At 37.4% G+C, this 14228-nt stretch overlaps 1 protein-coding gene across 1 annotated transcript in view; it reads right to left on the bottom strand.

The window, feature by feature from the left end:
- HECW1 (HECT, C2 and WW domain containing E3 ubiquitin protein ligase 1) overlaps nucleotides 1-14228 on the bottom strand; it is a 321373-nt gene that overhangs the window by 201578 nt on the left and 105567 nt on the right. Inside the window, exon 4 of the mRNA XM_006148902.3 lies at nucleotides 609-703. Coding sequence (XP_006148964.1) covers nucleotides 609-703 — 95 coding nt within the window. The remainder of the gene's footprint in view (nucleotides 1-608; nucleotides 704-14228) is intronic.

Here is a 14228-nt window from a genome sequence, read left to right as displayed (position 1 = left end):
TTCCCATGTCTCTCTGGTCAGATTACAAAATAATAATAATAAATAAAATTTAATAAATATTTCTTTTTTAAAAATAAACCCTTTCATAAAAAATGTATTCCAAAGATATTTATTCCCTACTCTTAAGCCTGTCTCTGTAGATACATTTGACCATCTAGGAAAAACAGTGATACCTGACATTTCTCTAACTGAAAAGTGGCAGGCACTTTTTTTTTAAAAAGACTTATTTATTTTGTTTTATTTATTCATTCATTTATTTTCATTTGACCAGAGAGAGAGAGGGAAAGTGAGAAAGCAAGTCACTAGGTCCAGGACTTGAACCATGGTTGGCCATGTGGGAGTGTCCAGTGCCCTAACCACCATGCCACCTGCTGGTCCCATGGCAGGCACTTTAATGGGGTTGACTTTAGGATCTCATTCCTCTTCACTACATTGAGACGCATCTGTCTGTCTTTTCATAATCTATCTACAAAACCTTTTCTGTAGATGTGTGTACATGCATCACACACATGTGCATGCACACAGACACACACACACATACGAACAAAATATAAAGGCAAAGAAACACCAGAGTTAGCTCTGACCAAAGAGGAAGAAGTAAAACTTACGGGAGCTGCTGAGTTTTTTACTGTGACACTGGGGGTGGTAGCTCGCAAGGCTCCACTTACTCCGTGGTAGTATTTGAAGCAGATCTTAGTTTCAGCTGAAAGACAAAAATACAATGAGACTGAGAAGTAGAGTATAACCTAGGAAGAGAAGCCATGGCCACAGAGGACTTCTGCAGCAGCGACAGCCTGACTCTTCCTGCTAGCCGACGAGGCCACACTTGATTCTGAGGGCCTGCATGTGGCCTCAAGGTCAGATCTGACTTTTACTACAAACGTGTCATGAAAATATTTTGGCCTTAGTGTGTTGTGCCCAAGTTAAACTCATTATTTAAACTTCTAAACATGAATCCTACCACTCCTATCACATTAGAGGCTCCTGCTTTTAAGTGCTTTGTTGTAAGATTTGAGGTGGTTTGATGTGCACCACAGTCTGATTTCTTCCGTAACTTCCTACTATTTATTCATTGAGATTAATATCTTAGTATTGAAGGAAGACTTCAAGAAGTTATTGAGACACATAGATGGGGGAGCAGATTTTCTAAACTCCTATAAACATCAGTGATAAACTATTAGCATCTCAAGTTGTTTTCCTTCCTTGATCTGCAGATGTAAGCAGCTGAGATTTGGTTCGGGGGATCACACTACCTGGGTTTGAGTTTCTGCTTCATTATTTGCAACCTGTGAGAAAACGTAGTCACTTAACCTCCTTGCACCCATGTTCCTTACGTGTGCAAGAGGACTAACAGTGATACCCACTGTGTCAGGTGTTGGCTCAGCAATTACAAGGGCTTAGAGTTCATCTAAGCCCCTGCTCGGTAAATGTTAGTGATGACCATCTGATGACTAGAGACAGTGACGTGACTCCATTACTTTTGCTTCTACTCCAGTACTTTTTGGTTCTATTGAGAAAAAAATTGCAGCAAATTAGGGTTCTGTTCATTTGAAGGTGATCTGTTTCTCTCAATCAGTGAATTGTTTATGCGATTTTTTTTTAAATCTCAGAATTTATTGAGCTATGTCTTGGTCCCTTATATTACTTTTGTTTGGAACCACATGAGGAATCTCCAGCCTGAAATCTTGTTTATCAGTCTATGAATCTGTCTTAATTATAATCTTAAAAAAATCTATCTTTTTATAGCATGCATTTAAGACATACTCATTATGGAAAATAAAAATATAAATAAAATTGAAACTTCTTTCATATTCGAGAGTACAAACTATAAAACAAAGCATTTTAACTTTTGAAAAATTAACATGATTAAGTACGGTCAACTATTATTTAAAACTCTGTAAATAATATTACTTGTTCTACAGAATAATCAAATAGATTATAATTTGTACTTTTTTTACATTTGGAAATTTGAGCTTTTTCTTAAAAATGAACACTTTTTTTTCAAATTATTTTTTAAATTAAAATTCATTCCCTATGGTAATGGAGCAAACATTGCTAGATGCCTACTCAATACCCACTCTCCCCTTCCTTCTTACTAACAAATTCTGTTTTATTTTAGATGATAATGTCCAGCTAAAACACTCAGTTCTGTAGCCTCCCTTGCAGATACTACATCTGCTGTTTGTTCTTGCTATTTTCGAATATGTTACATGTTGCAAACCTAACCTAACTGCAGCAGAATTGTTCCTTGACGTAGACGGTATAAATATTACAAGATTCTTCTGTAGATTCGAAGATAGGAATATTTAAAGAATTCTCTCTTCCCAGAGGCAAGATTGCTTTCCAAACAGTGCTTCATACTTCTACCAGAAAATGTAACTCTATTTCATAGAACCTTTGTTAGCATTGAACATTATCAATTAAAAATAAGCTTAAAATAGAATCTCATTATCATTTTTATTTCATTAATTTGATTACTAGTGAAACTAAACTTTTTTCATCAAATTTTAATTAGCTATTTAAAATTATTTTTTGTCTGTTGAATTGGAGTTGTTAAGACTTCCCACTGCCTGAATAATGTCTGGGTGCCCGCCAGTCTCCCTTCCAGAGAAGGAGTCCTTATTATAGATATTTTGTTTCCTTCCTGAGTTATTTTTTACTTTGCATATCTGCTATTTCCAGCTCTTGGTGGATAAATCTTGTAACCTACTTCCATACATCTTCTCCAAGGTACTTCACAGTTGTTCCCATGTTAAGTCTAAACATCCAGACTCAAACTCTCTCAGCTTAAGAGACAGGCTTCTGGTAGATCGGGTATTATGGAGAGGCCTTGTATAAAGCAGTGAGCTATAAATCTAGTTAATCACAAGGATTTGTGTGTGTTAGTATATGAGTCACTGTTTGGAGGTGGTGAGGTGAGCATGGAGGGTTCAAATGGCCTCACCTTAAGTTCGGTTGGGTGGAAGGAACTTTTAGATAACAGGCATCCTGAACAAGCACTACTAACTTTTCATTCAAAGAAGAAAATTATTTCAATACCTTTGAGCAAAAAGGGAAGGTAAATTATACACACTCTTGCATTGAACCTTACTGTCTAGTGAGCAGATCAGTGCATATTTTAAAGTTTGTGTCTTTCATGAAAGAGAGAGGGTAAGTCATCCCCAAAGAGAGTCCTCATGGCACCACCTACCCCGTCTCAGCCAAGATCATGGGTATTTGCGTATGTGCCTGGAGTGCTCAGGAAGGTGCCGGGTCACAAACGCAGTACCTTTTCATCTGGGTCCACTTGTATTACTATTGCACCACTGCCTGGCCTTAGTTTCTTGAGAGGGAGAGAGAGAAAGAAACCCCAACAGAGTCTCACACCATGATCTTCCCTGAGTCTTTCCCAGCCAGCCAGGATCACAATTACATGTGCCTGGTGTGTCCAGGTCGACCAGAGAACCCAACCCTCTAGTCTTCCACGTGGCCTCCAGCACAACAAGACACTGCACCACCACTACACCACCATGGCTGGGCCAGTGTATGCTCTGAACCAAAATTCATGCAAACCCTCTAAGTGTGGCACTTTTCTTATGAGAAGTTTTTGTGAAATGTTGGTTGTCCTTTTTTTTTTTTTTTTTGCCTGAGAGAGATTTTAGCCATAGGGTGCACATGCTTGCCAGAAAGACAGAGAGACAGAAAGTGAGAAATTTTCCCCAAGGCAGAATGGACATGCCACAATCCCTTCTCCTCCATTCTCTTCTCAGGATTTTGGGCACACACACACATGTGCCCGGAGTGAGGTTTAAGCGGCCAGGTCCGGGACTTGAACCACGGTCGATGATATGGGAGTACAGTGCCATAACCATTATGCCATCTGTTGGTCCCAAGTTGTCCTTTTTTCATAAAGAAGTATTTTGATAGTATGTTCTAGGGTTTAGCAACTTGAGAATTAATGGATTTCCCTTTTATTTAATCTAAATATTTCCTGCAGTTTAAAATGATTTCCCATTTAAACATCAAGAGATATGAAATTATTTTAAATTTCTTCTTATTTATGTGTGTGAAGGGAAGTTACCATAAACACACGCAACAGTAAAATATTTACGTAATTTATTATATATATTTTAAATCACTTCCTTCCATGCTACTTTGCTCTTATTCCGGTGACAATTGCTTGAAGTTGATCTGTTTAATTAATCTGATGTTTAGTTTTTACAGGAGAAGGACTGAGAGTGGGTACTACTTATCTTTGTATCTCTGGTGTTGTATAATATAGGGTCCTCCATAAACAACTGCTGAAAATAATGAATGAACTAGGTATCACCTGATTGACTCCTCTGCTCTATTATCAACCCAAGAGCAGATACGGTGTCCTGGTGGGCCCTCATTCTTGATAGAGAACACACATTTTCTATAGCCTATTATATGATGTTTAGAATTGATTCCAATGTAGACAAATTGTCGCAGTTAGTAAGTATTGCTCTCTCAGAAAAATATCAAGGCTCAAAGGCCAAAGAATAGTAAAGTGCTTTTGGTTATTATTTCAGATACTTCATCGAAGGAAACCTACAGTAATCCTATCTTTCTCTGGTTTTTTTTTTTTTTTTTTTAATTTTTCTTTTTTCTCGTTTTTGCTACAGGGAATGTGTGCTCTCTGGAAAGAAAAAGAGAAAGGGAAAGCAAGGAATCACTCTCGCCCCTCAGTGGAGGAGGGCCACACTGCAATCCCTTCTCCATTCTCTAGGGATTTGGGGCATATATGCACATGCACCTGGTGTGATTTCCAAGCTGCTGTGTCCAGGACTTGAACCACAGTTGGCCTTGTGGGTATCCAGTGTCTTAACCACCATGCACTTGCTGACCCCTCTCTGCTTGTTTAGATAAAATAATAATTCAAAAATCCTCGCAGAGCCTGACACCAGCCATCTCTACTCTAGTAGTTTCAGTGTGTATGTGTAGTAGCTACGTATGTAGTTTCAGCAGTTCAGGAGGGCGAAGTGATCTAGGCTGGGGGGGGGACTGTTGGATCAAATAAAGGAAGTCCCATTCTTGACTCAGCTCTCCGTAGTGGGGCGAGTTACATGGACTCTCTGAACTTCAGTCTTAGAGTAAAATGGCAACGCTATGGCCCGTTTTCTAGGTACTGTGTCATATACGGCTGTGGTGCAGAGCAGATGAAATAACATGTAAGATCCAGTACACACGTGCACACAACATGGGCAACACATGAGCTGCCTTCGTTGACAGACGGGGCTGACTCACACAGCTGTTCCGGGTGGTCCTGTGAGTCTATTCAACCACAGAGTGAGTGGGGAGTGGAAATTCAGCCCACTCTCCACTCACCGAAGGGTACGGTTCTTTGCCCTTCAGGAGGAAAAGGTGGACATCATAACCCTTCATAGGTTAGCGATGGCCTGAAACAGATCTGTTGATAACATTTTGCTTGTTTTTTCTTGGCTCATAATTTCTTTGAAAATTTGCCCAGATCATTCACAAAGTGGAGCAAAGTTACCATTTCCACTTCTGTAGATGATCGCTGTGTATGTTCGCAATTGTCATCTTCATTTTGGGGTCATGTATTAGGAAGTACAGCTTCTATAACTTCTAGAACTTCAGTTATAGAATCGCTGAAGTTATAAAGAAAAAATAATTGTCTTTTTTTTTCTTTCCTATACTCTAGAGAATCGATAGGCCTGTTGTAGCATTTGAGACATTAGTATGTAATGTTCGTAGTAGACTTGGAAGCAAAATGTTCAATTAAGTTTAAAAGTTATGACTTAAATTAGTCTTAACAGTTAATTATCACGAATACATACCAGAGCATTTATACCATTTTCTAATTTGATCCTCACAAGAATCTTATGGAATTTAAGGCTCTATTATTAGCTTGTTTTTGTTTATTTGTTTAATGTGCTTAGTACAATGGTTATTGCATAATCAGGCCCAAATAAATGTCACCTATTATTCCTGTTATACAGAGAAGGAAAATAAAGTCAAAATTTAAATCCATTTATACAAGGTCACACACATAGTTCATGACATACTAGAATTTAAGCAAACTTATTAATACTTCATTTGAGGGGTCAGCAGGTGGGGTGGTGGTTGAGGCACTGCACTCTCACATGGCTGACTGCAGTTTGAGTCCAGGATCTGGGGGCTGGCTTTCTTGGTTTCCCTCTCTCTCACTCTCTGGTGAGCCCATGTGTCCTATAGCAAATTTAAAAAATAAGAATAATAAATATAATTAAATAATTCTTTAAAAAAATACTTCATTTGGTGACTCATCTCCCCCCAATTTTTAGTAACTCGAGTTTATTAACCACTTAGCAAAAGTGAACTTTTAATTTCAAAGTTTATATACTAAGGAATTCAGAGAGCGTCTGAAAAAGCTGGAAAGACAGAAACACATTTGTCTGAAGTAGGGTTGCTAGATAAAACATAGGGCACCCAGGTAAAATTGAGTTTCAGAGAATGGAGACGTAAACTGTTAATATAAACGTGTCCCAGTTATTACGTGAAATCTATCTAGACAAAAAAGACTATTAAATGTTTATCTTAAATTCATATTTAATTAGGTGTCCTGTAATTTTTTTCTTCTAGATCTGGAAACACTAGCCTGAAGGCGTTAGAGATCTAGCAAGGCAGCGGAAAATAAAATAATGAGGTCAAGATTTAGAAGATGAAAACTCAGAGACGAGCCCAAGATTTGGGGTTGCTGTTTCCCTAGGGGTGTCTGTGTTGTCCAAAACAAGCATCTGACAGTCTGGGAAGCTGAATAAAAACTTTTGACAGACTTGCAGGGCTAAGGTGGAAAAAAAAAAACCCTTCAGAATTCAAAGACTACCAAAGAAGAGGCCTCGTAAATTCCTCACGTTTCAAGCTGGGACTCTGGATTGCTGAATAGATAAATTATGAGAAATTCATTAACCCAGCCCTTCAGATTACCTCAAACCTTGATTCGGTTGAGATTATTCTGGATTGCTAGATTTTAGTCAGAAAATGTCAAGTCATCTTAGGAGGAAAAATAACATTGTGCTAACCCTCAGATTATATTTACAAGTTTTCATTTACAACATAGAATTCTCAACCAAATTGATCATGCCGAAACAAGGAAATGTAAAAATAAACAAACAAAAACACCCAAGGAGACAGCAAGCATAAACCTAGGGCTTCCGGAATCTAGGGTTATCAGACAAAGACTTTAATGGATAGATGCTTAAACATTCAGGAAAATAAAAAGCAGAAATTAGTGTATCAACAAAGAATAAAGTTTGTAAAAGAACCAAACAGAAATTATAAACCTGTGAGAATGAAAAACTGTGATTTTGATATAGTCAACTTAATGAATGGATTTAAGAGAAGATTAAACAAAATGAAAGAGGAAATTTAGGAAACCAGAACATAGATCAGAACAAGTAAGATTCAGAATAAAGCATGCAGAGAAGAAGAATGGAAAATATAGAAGAGAGTCTAAGAAACACACAGATCTAAGTAGATAGTGGAAAAAATGTATAATTGGAATCAAAAAGGAGAAGAGAAAGACAGTGATACAAATGTAATTCTCCAATGCAAGGAAAGACATCAAGCTATAGATTTAAAAAGTCCTCTGAATCCAAAGAGAACAAAGCAACTAGACTTCACAGTAAAATGACAAAAACAGCGTCATCATAATGGGAAAAAAAGCTAGATGACCTTCAAATGAACAACAGTTGTACTGATTAATGATTTTCAACATGCACAGAAATTGTGGAATGAGAGCTTTAGGGGCCAGACAATGACACAGCAGTAAAAACCGGACTTAGACGGGCAGGTCCTGGGTTCATATCCTGAGGCCTTCCTGTGCGCACTGAGTATGGGCAGCATGTGCTTGTGATCTGGGCTGGATGAGGGGAAGGGTGGCATGGAGACCCTCTTAGCCTCTCTCTTCCTCACAGAATATGTAAGTAAATTTAAAGAAAGGAGAGCAAAGTGCTAAAAGAAAGTAACTATCAACAGAGAATCCTGCAACCAGAAAAACACTCCTTGAGAAGAAAGTGTTTGTGTTCTGCTGCTGTCCAGACAGTGCACAGTTTGGCAGTACCATGAACACCTGAACTTCGGGGCGAGTTTCTAGGTATACACATTATAGTATCAGCAATGTAGTGATTCCCCAAACTCATGAACTGTAATGCAACTAGAGTCGATAAATCAGACAGACATGAGTCAACATGAGTCAGGGTAGAAATGTCCATTGTGAAGTTACTTATTTGTGCACCAAGAACCAAATTAATTAAGCAATAAGATTTTCTTTTTTTTTTTTTCCAGAGACATTTTCTGTAGGGCGTATGTGCTCACCTGAGACACTGAGAGATACAGAGACACTGAAAGTGAGAAATCAACCCCCTGAGGGATGATAACATGTAAGATCCAGTACACACGTGCACACAACATGGGCAACACATGAGCTGCCTTCGTTGACAGACGGGGCTGACTCACACAGCTGTTCCGGGTGGTCCTGTGAGTCTATTCAACCACAGAGTGAGTGGGGAGTGGAAATTCAGCCCACTCTCCACTCACCGAAGGGTACGGTTCTTTGCCCTTCAGGAGGAAAAGGTGGACATCATAACCCTTCATAGGTTAGCGATGGCCTGAAACAGATCTGTTGATAACATTTTGCTTGTTTTTTCTTGGCTCATAATTTCTTTGAAAATTTGCCCAGATCATTCACAAAGTGGAGCAAAGTTACCATTTCCACTTCTGTAGATGATCGCTGTGTATGTTCGCAATTGTCATCTTCATTTTGGGGTCATGTATTAGGAAGTACAGCTTCTATAACTTCTAGAACTTCAGTTATAGAATCGCTGAAGTTATAAAGAAAAAATAATTGCCTTTTTTTTTCTTTCCTATACTCTAGAGAATCGATAGGGCTGTTGTAGCATTTGAGACATTAGTATGTAATGTTCGTAGTAGACTTGGAAGCAAAATGTTCAATTAAGTTTAAAAGTTATGACTTAAATTAGTCTTAACAGTTAATTATCACGAATACATACCAGAGCATTTATACCATTTTCTAATTTGATCCTCACAAGAATCTTATGGAATTTAAGGCTCTATTATTAGCTTGTTTTTGTTTATTTGTTTAATGTGCTTAGTACAATGGTTATTGCATAATCAGGCCCAAATAAATGTCACCTATTATTCCTGTTATACAGAGAAGGAAAATAAAGTCAAAATTTAAATCCATTTATACAAGGTCACACACATAGTTCATGACATACTAGAATTTAAGCAAACTTATTAATACTTCATTTGAGGGGTCAGCAGGTGGGGTGGTGGTTGAGGCACTGCACTCTCACATGGCTGACTGCAGTTTGAGTCCAGGATCTGGGGGCTGGCTTTCTTGGTTTCCCTCTCTCTCACTCTCTGGTGAGCCCATGTGTCCTATAGCAAATTTAAAAAATAAGAATAATAAATATAATTAAATAATTCTTTAAAAAAATACTTCATTTGGTGACTCATCTCCCCCCAATTTTTAGTAACTCGAGTTTATTAACCACTTAGCAAAAGTGAACTTTTAATTTCAAAGTTTATATACTAAGGAATTCAGAGAGCGTCTGAAAAAGCTGGAAAGACAGAAACACATTTGTCTGAAGTAGGGTTGCTAGATAAAACATAGGGCACCCAGGTAAAATTGAGTTTCAGAGAATGGAGACGTAAACTGTTAATATAAACGTGTCCCAGTTATTACGTGAAATCTATCTAGACAAAAAAGACTATTAAATGTTTATCTTAAATTCATATTTAATTAGGTGTCCTGTAATTTTTTTCTTCTAGATCTGGAAACACTAGCCTGAAGGCGTTAGAGATCTAGCAAGGCAGCGGAAAATAAAATAATGAGGTCAAGATTTAGAAGATGAAAACTCAGAGACGAGCCCAAGATTTGGGGTTGCTGTTTCCCTAGGGGTGTCTGTGTTGTCCAAAACAAGCATCTGACAGTCTGGGAAGCTGAATAAAAACTTTTGACAGACTTGCAGGGCTAAGGTGGAAAAAAAAAAACCCTTCAGAATTCAAAGACTACCAAAGAAGAGGCCTCGTAAATTCCTCACGTTTCAAGCTGGGACTCTGGATTGCTGAATAGATAAATTATGAGAAATTCATTAACCCAGCCCTTCAGATTACCTCAAACCTTGATTCGGTTGAGATTATTCTGGATTGCTAGATTTTAGTCAGAAAATGTCAAGTCATCTTAGGAGGAAAAATAACATTGTGCTAACCCTCAGATTATATTTACAAGTTTTCATTTACAACATAGAATTCTCAACCAAATTGATCATGCCGAAACAAGGAAATGTAAAAATAAACAAACAAAAACACCCAAGGAGACAGCAAGCATAAACCTAGGGCTTCCGGAATCTAGGGTTATCAGACAAAGACTTTAATGGATAGATGCTTAAACATTCAGGAAAATAAAAAGCAGAAATTAGTGTATCAACAAAGAATAAAGTTTGTAAAAGAACCAAACAGAAATTATAAACCTGTGAGAATGAAAAACTGTGATTTTGATATAGTCAACTTAATGAATGGATTTAAGAGAAGATTAAACAAAATGAAAGAGGAAATTTAGGAAACCAGAACATAGATCAGAACAAGTAAGATTCAGAATAAAGCATGCAGAGAAGAAGAATGGAAAATATAGAAGAGAGTCTAAGAAACACACAGATCTAAGTAGATAGTGGAAAAAATGTATAATTGGAATCAAAAAGGAGAAGAGAAAGACAGTGATACAAATGTAATTCTCCAATGCAAGGAAAGACATCAAGCTATAGATTTAAAAAGTCCTCTGAATCCAAAGAGAACAAAGCAACTAGACTTCACAGTAAAATGACAAAAACAGCGTCATCATAATGGGAAAAAAAGCTAGATGACCTTCAAATGAACAACAGTTGTACTGATTAATGATTTTCAACATGCACAGAAATTGTGGAATGAGAGCTTTAGGGGCCAGACAATGACACAGCAGTAAAAACCGGACTTAGACGGGCAGGTCCTGGGTTCATATCCTGAGGCCTTCCTGTGCGCACTGAGTATGGGCAGCATGTGCTTGTGATCTGGGCTGGATGAGGGGAAGGGTGGCATGGAGACCCTCTTAGCCTCTCTCTTCCTCACAGAATATGTAAGTAAATTTAAAGAAAGGAGAGCAAAGTGCTAAAAGAAAGTAACTATCAACAGAGAATCCTGCAACCAGAAAAACACTCCTTGAGAAGAAAGTGTTTGTGTTCTGCTGCTGTCCAGACAGTGCACAGTTTGGCAGTACCATGAACACCTGAACTTCGGGGCGAGTTTCTAGGTATACACATTATAGTATCAGCAATGTAGTGATTCCCCAAACTCATGAACTGTAATGCAACTAGAGTCGATAAATCAGACAGACATGAGTCAACATGAGTCAGGGTAGAAATGTCCATTGTGAAGTTACTTATTTGTGCACCAAGAACCAAATTAATTAAGCAATAAGATTTTCTTTTTTTTTTTTTCCAGAGACATTTTCTGTAGGGCGTATGTGCTCACCTGAGACACTGAGAGATACAGAGACACTGAAAGTGAGAAATCAACCCCCTGAGGGATGGCCACGCAATTCCTTCTCTTCCATTCTTCTCTCAAGATTTCATGCACACTTGCCTGGCACGAGCTTCAAGCCACTAGGCGTCTAGGACTCAAACTACAGTCGACTACATGGGAGTCCAGCACTTTAACCACTATGCCACCTGCAGGCCCCAGCACTAACATTCTTAAGCAAGACAAATGAATCTAAATCTACTAATATTTTATTTACTAAGTGGATGTGAGACAGATATATATCACAACCTCAAAATCTCAGAAAAAAACAATTTTAACTCAAGAAGCTATAATCACTGTGAAAGAGTCAGTCTCAATAATAATCTAGAAGAAATAACAAAAAGGATGGTATCTTCAAATACTCAAAAAGATCAAGAAGCAATGGAATAATGAGATATAAATTAAATTGAGTCTGAAGACTTCCAGCAAGAGAAGAAAGCAAGAACAGTACTTTTGGAGAAATAATCACCATTAATGGCATAAAATCTTAAGTCCTCCCAGTCTATCCTACACAGTTCATTTGCATTCTTTTTTATAAAGCAAATTAAATTTAAATGGATTGTAAGAAATAAGCAGGTTAGAGAAAGGCCGTGACACTTGATAAGAGCGAGCGGAGGGTGAAGGGCTTCCATTAATGAGGAGTCTAATATTGAAGAGTCTACTACCTCTATAAAGATTAAACAGAAAAAGTTCTTTTATTTAAGTGGGTATTGCTAGTTGGATCTTTTTAAGTGGAATTTTAAAGCTTCTCATGCAAGATGATGAATATGTTTACATCCCTGAGTTGATTGTCGCACACGGCATGCTTTGAAAAACCACACCATAAACCACAAAGTTGTACAATGGTTACATGTAAATCAGAAGTAAGAATACATAAATAATGGGGCTGGCAGGTGGGACAGTGTTTGGGGCACTGGTCCACCACAGTTAGAGTCCTAGACTGGTGGAGTGCTTTCTCTTCCCTCTCTGTCTCTCTGCCTCCATCTGGTCAAATTGAAGAACAACAATAATAAATAAAATAAAATAAATAATTCTTTACAAAAAGGAAAAATAAATAAGATAATAGCAAAAAGTTTTTCATGCATGGGTCTCAGGTTTTGGACAAATCTCAGAATGAAATAGAGCCACTTCATACATACTTGTCTTGTTCCATTTGGTTTTAATAGTTGTACCCAAGAACTCATTCAAAAGGAGAAAAGTATTCCATTTTGTTTTCAAATTTTGACCTAGGCTGTGTGCACTAACTGGAGAGACAGAAAGAGAGAGAGAGAGAGAGGGAGAGGGGGAGAGAGAGGGAGAGAGACACGGTGGGATGGAAAGTAAGAAATCGCTCCCCTGGGGGGACATGGCCATGCCACAATCCCTTCTCCTTCATTCTCCTCCTGGGATTTTGGCCACACATGTATACACATCTAGCATGATTTTCAAGCCACCAGGTCCAGGACTCAAACCGTGGTCATCCATGTGGGAATCTAGTGCTTATAACCACCACACCATATACTAGCCCTGAAAATTACAGAATTTTAAAAGCCATATTAAGTTATACCAAAACAACAATAAGCAAGACTGTAAATAACCCTGAAAAACAATGCTGTTTTTTTTTTTTGTTACTCAAATGATATTTTTACAGTACAGTTATGATTAAAGTAATGGAAGACTGCAATAGGAAACATGATCTTAAGGGGTTACAAAATATCATATAGGTTTGGCAAAATTTCATAATTTGGTAAAGGTGTCATCTTACTTGGATTTGCACTTCCAAAAATCTTTATGCTTTATAATGTTATGTTATGAGCTGGTGTAATTAATTTAAGTCTCATTAAAGTTGAAAATTGCCAGAAAAATTAAGCTATGGATTCTGAATAAACAGAGATGTTTTCATTTTTAACTATTTCACATTGGCCTAACTTGTGAGAATACCATATGATAAATGAAAACTTTGAGGTCACAGACTGAAGTTTTGAGGTCAAAGACTAAAAATGTAATCATTATAGTGAAATTGTGAGCTATCTGATTATTTGAGTGAAAAATGGTTAATTTAATTGTAACTTCTTTTTGAAGTAATAGATATTATTACAGTTTTGATAACTGATATACTTTTTACATGAAGAACTGTATATTTTTGACTAATTTCCTATTTAGAATAAAATAAATCTTATGTTAATGTGTTTAAATGATAAGGTTCTTCAAAGATTCAGGGGAAATGTGTATTATGAGAAAACTGAATGGATTTCAATTTTTTTTTTTGCAGTCAAATAAGATCACTTTTAATTCCATTTATTTTTCATGAAGTTTTTGAAGTCTTCTAAGACATCACAGCAAAAGTGATCAAAACAAACCATTATGTGAAGTGACACTGGAGCTTTAATTTATAAGAAATATTTATTTCAGGTGCCGGAGGGCCAATTCCAACTTGGAAACAGTCTAATAAATGTATTTTGCTTTCTCTTTCAAGGATGATGACCATCATCTCCTTAGTCAGAGTTTCTGACCTCCGGGGTCATTGCGTGCAGAGTTAAACGGTAAGAGAAACTTCCTCCTCCTCTTGAGATAGAGTTGCAGGTGACAAATGCTTGTGTTGCTAATTAGATAAGCAGATCTTAAAAGGTCTTTTAGTGTGTGTAGATGCATGTGAGAAAGAGGGAAAG

This window comes from Tupaia chinensis, unplaced genomic scaffold (assembly GCF_000334495.1).
Source record: "Tupaia chinensis unplaced genomic scaffold, TupChi_1.0 Scaffold000249_1, whole genome shotgun sequence".
NCBI lineage: Eukaryota > Metazoa > Chordata > Mammalia > Scandentia > Tupaiidae > Tupaia > Tupaia belangeri.
Note: the sequence above shows the minus strand (reverse complement) of the source record. Positions and strands in the feature narration are given on the sequence as shown.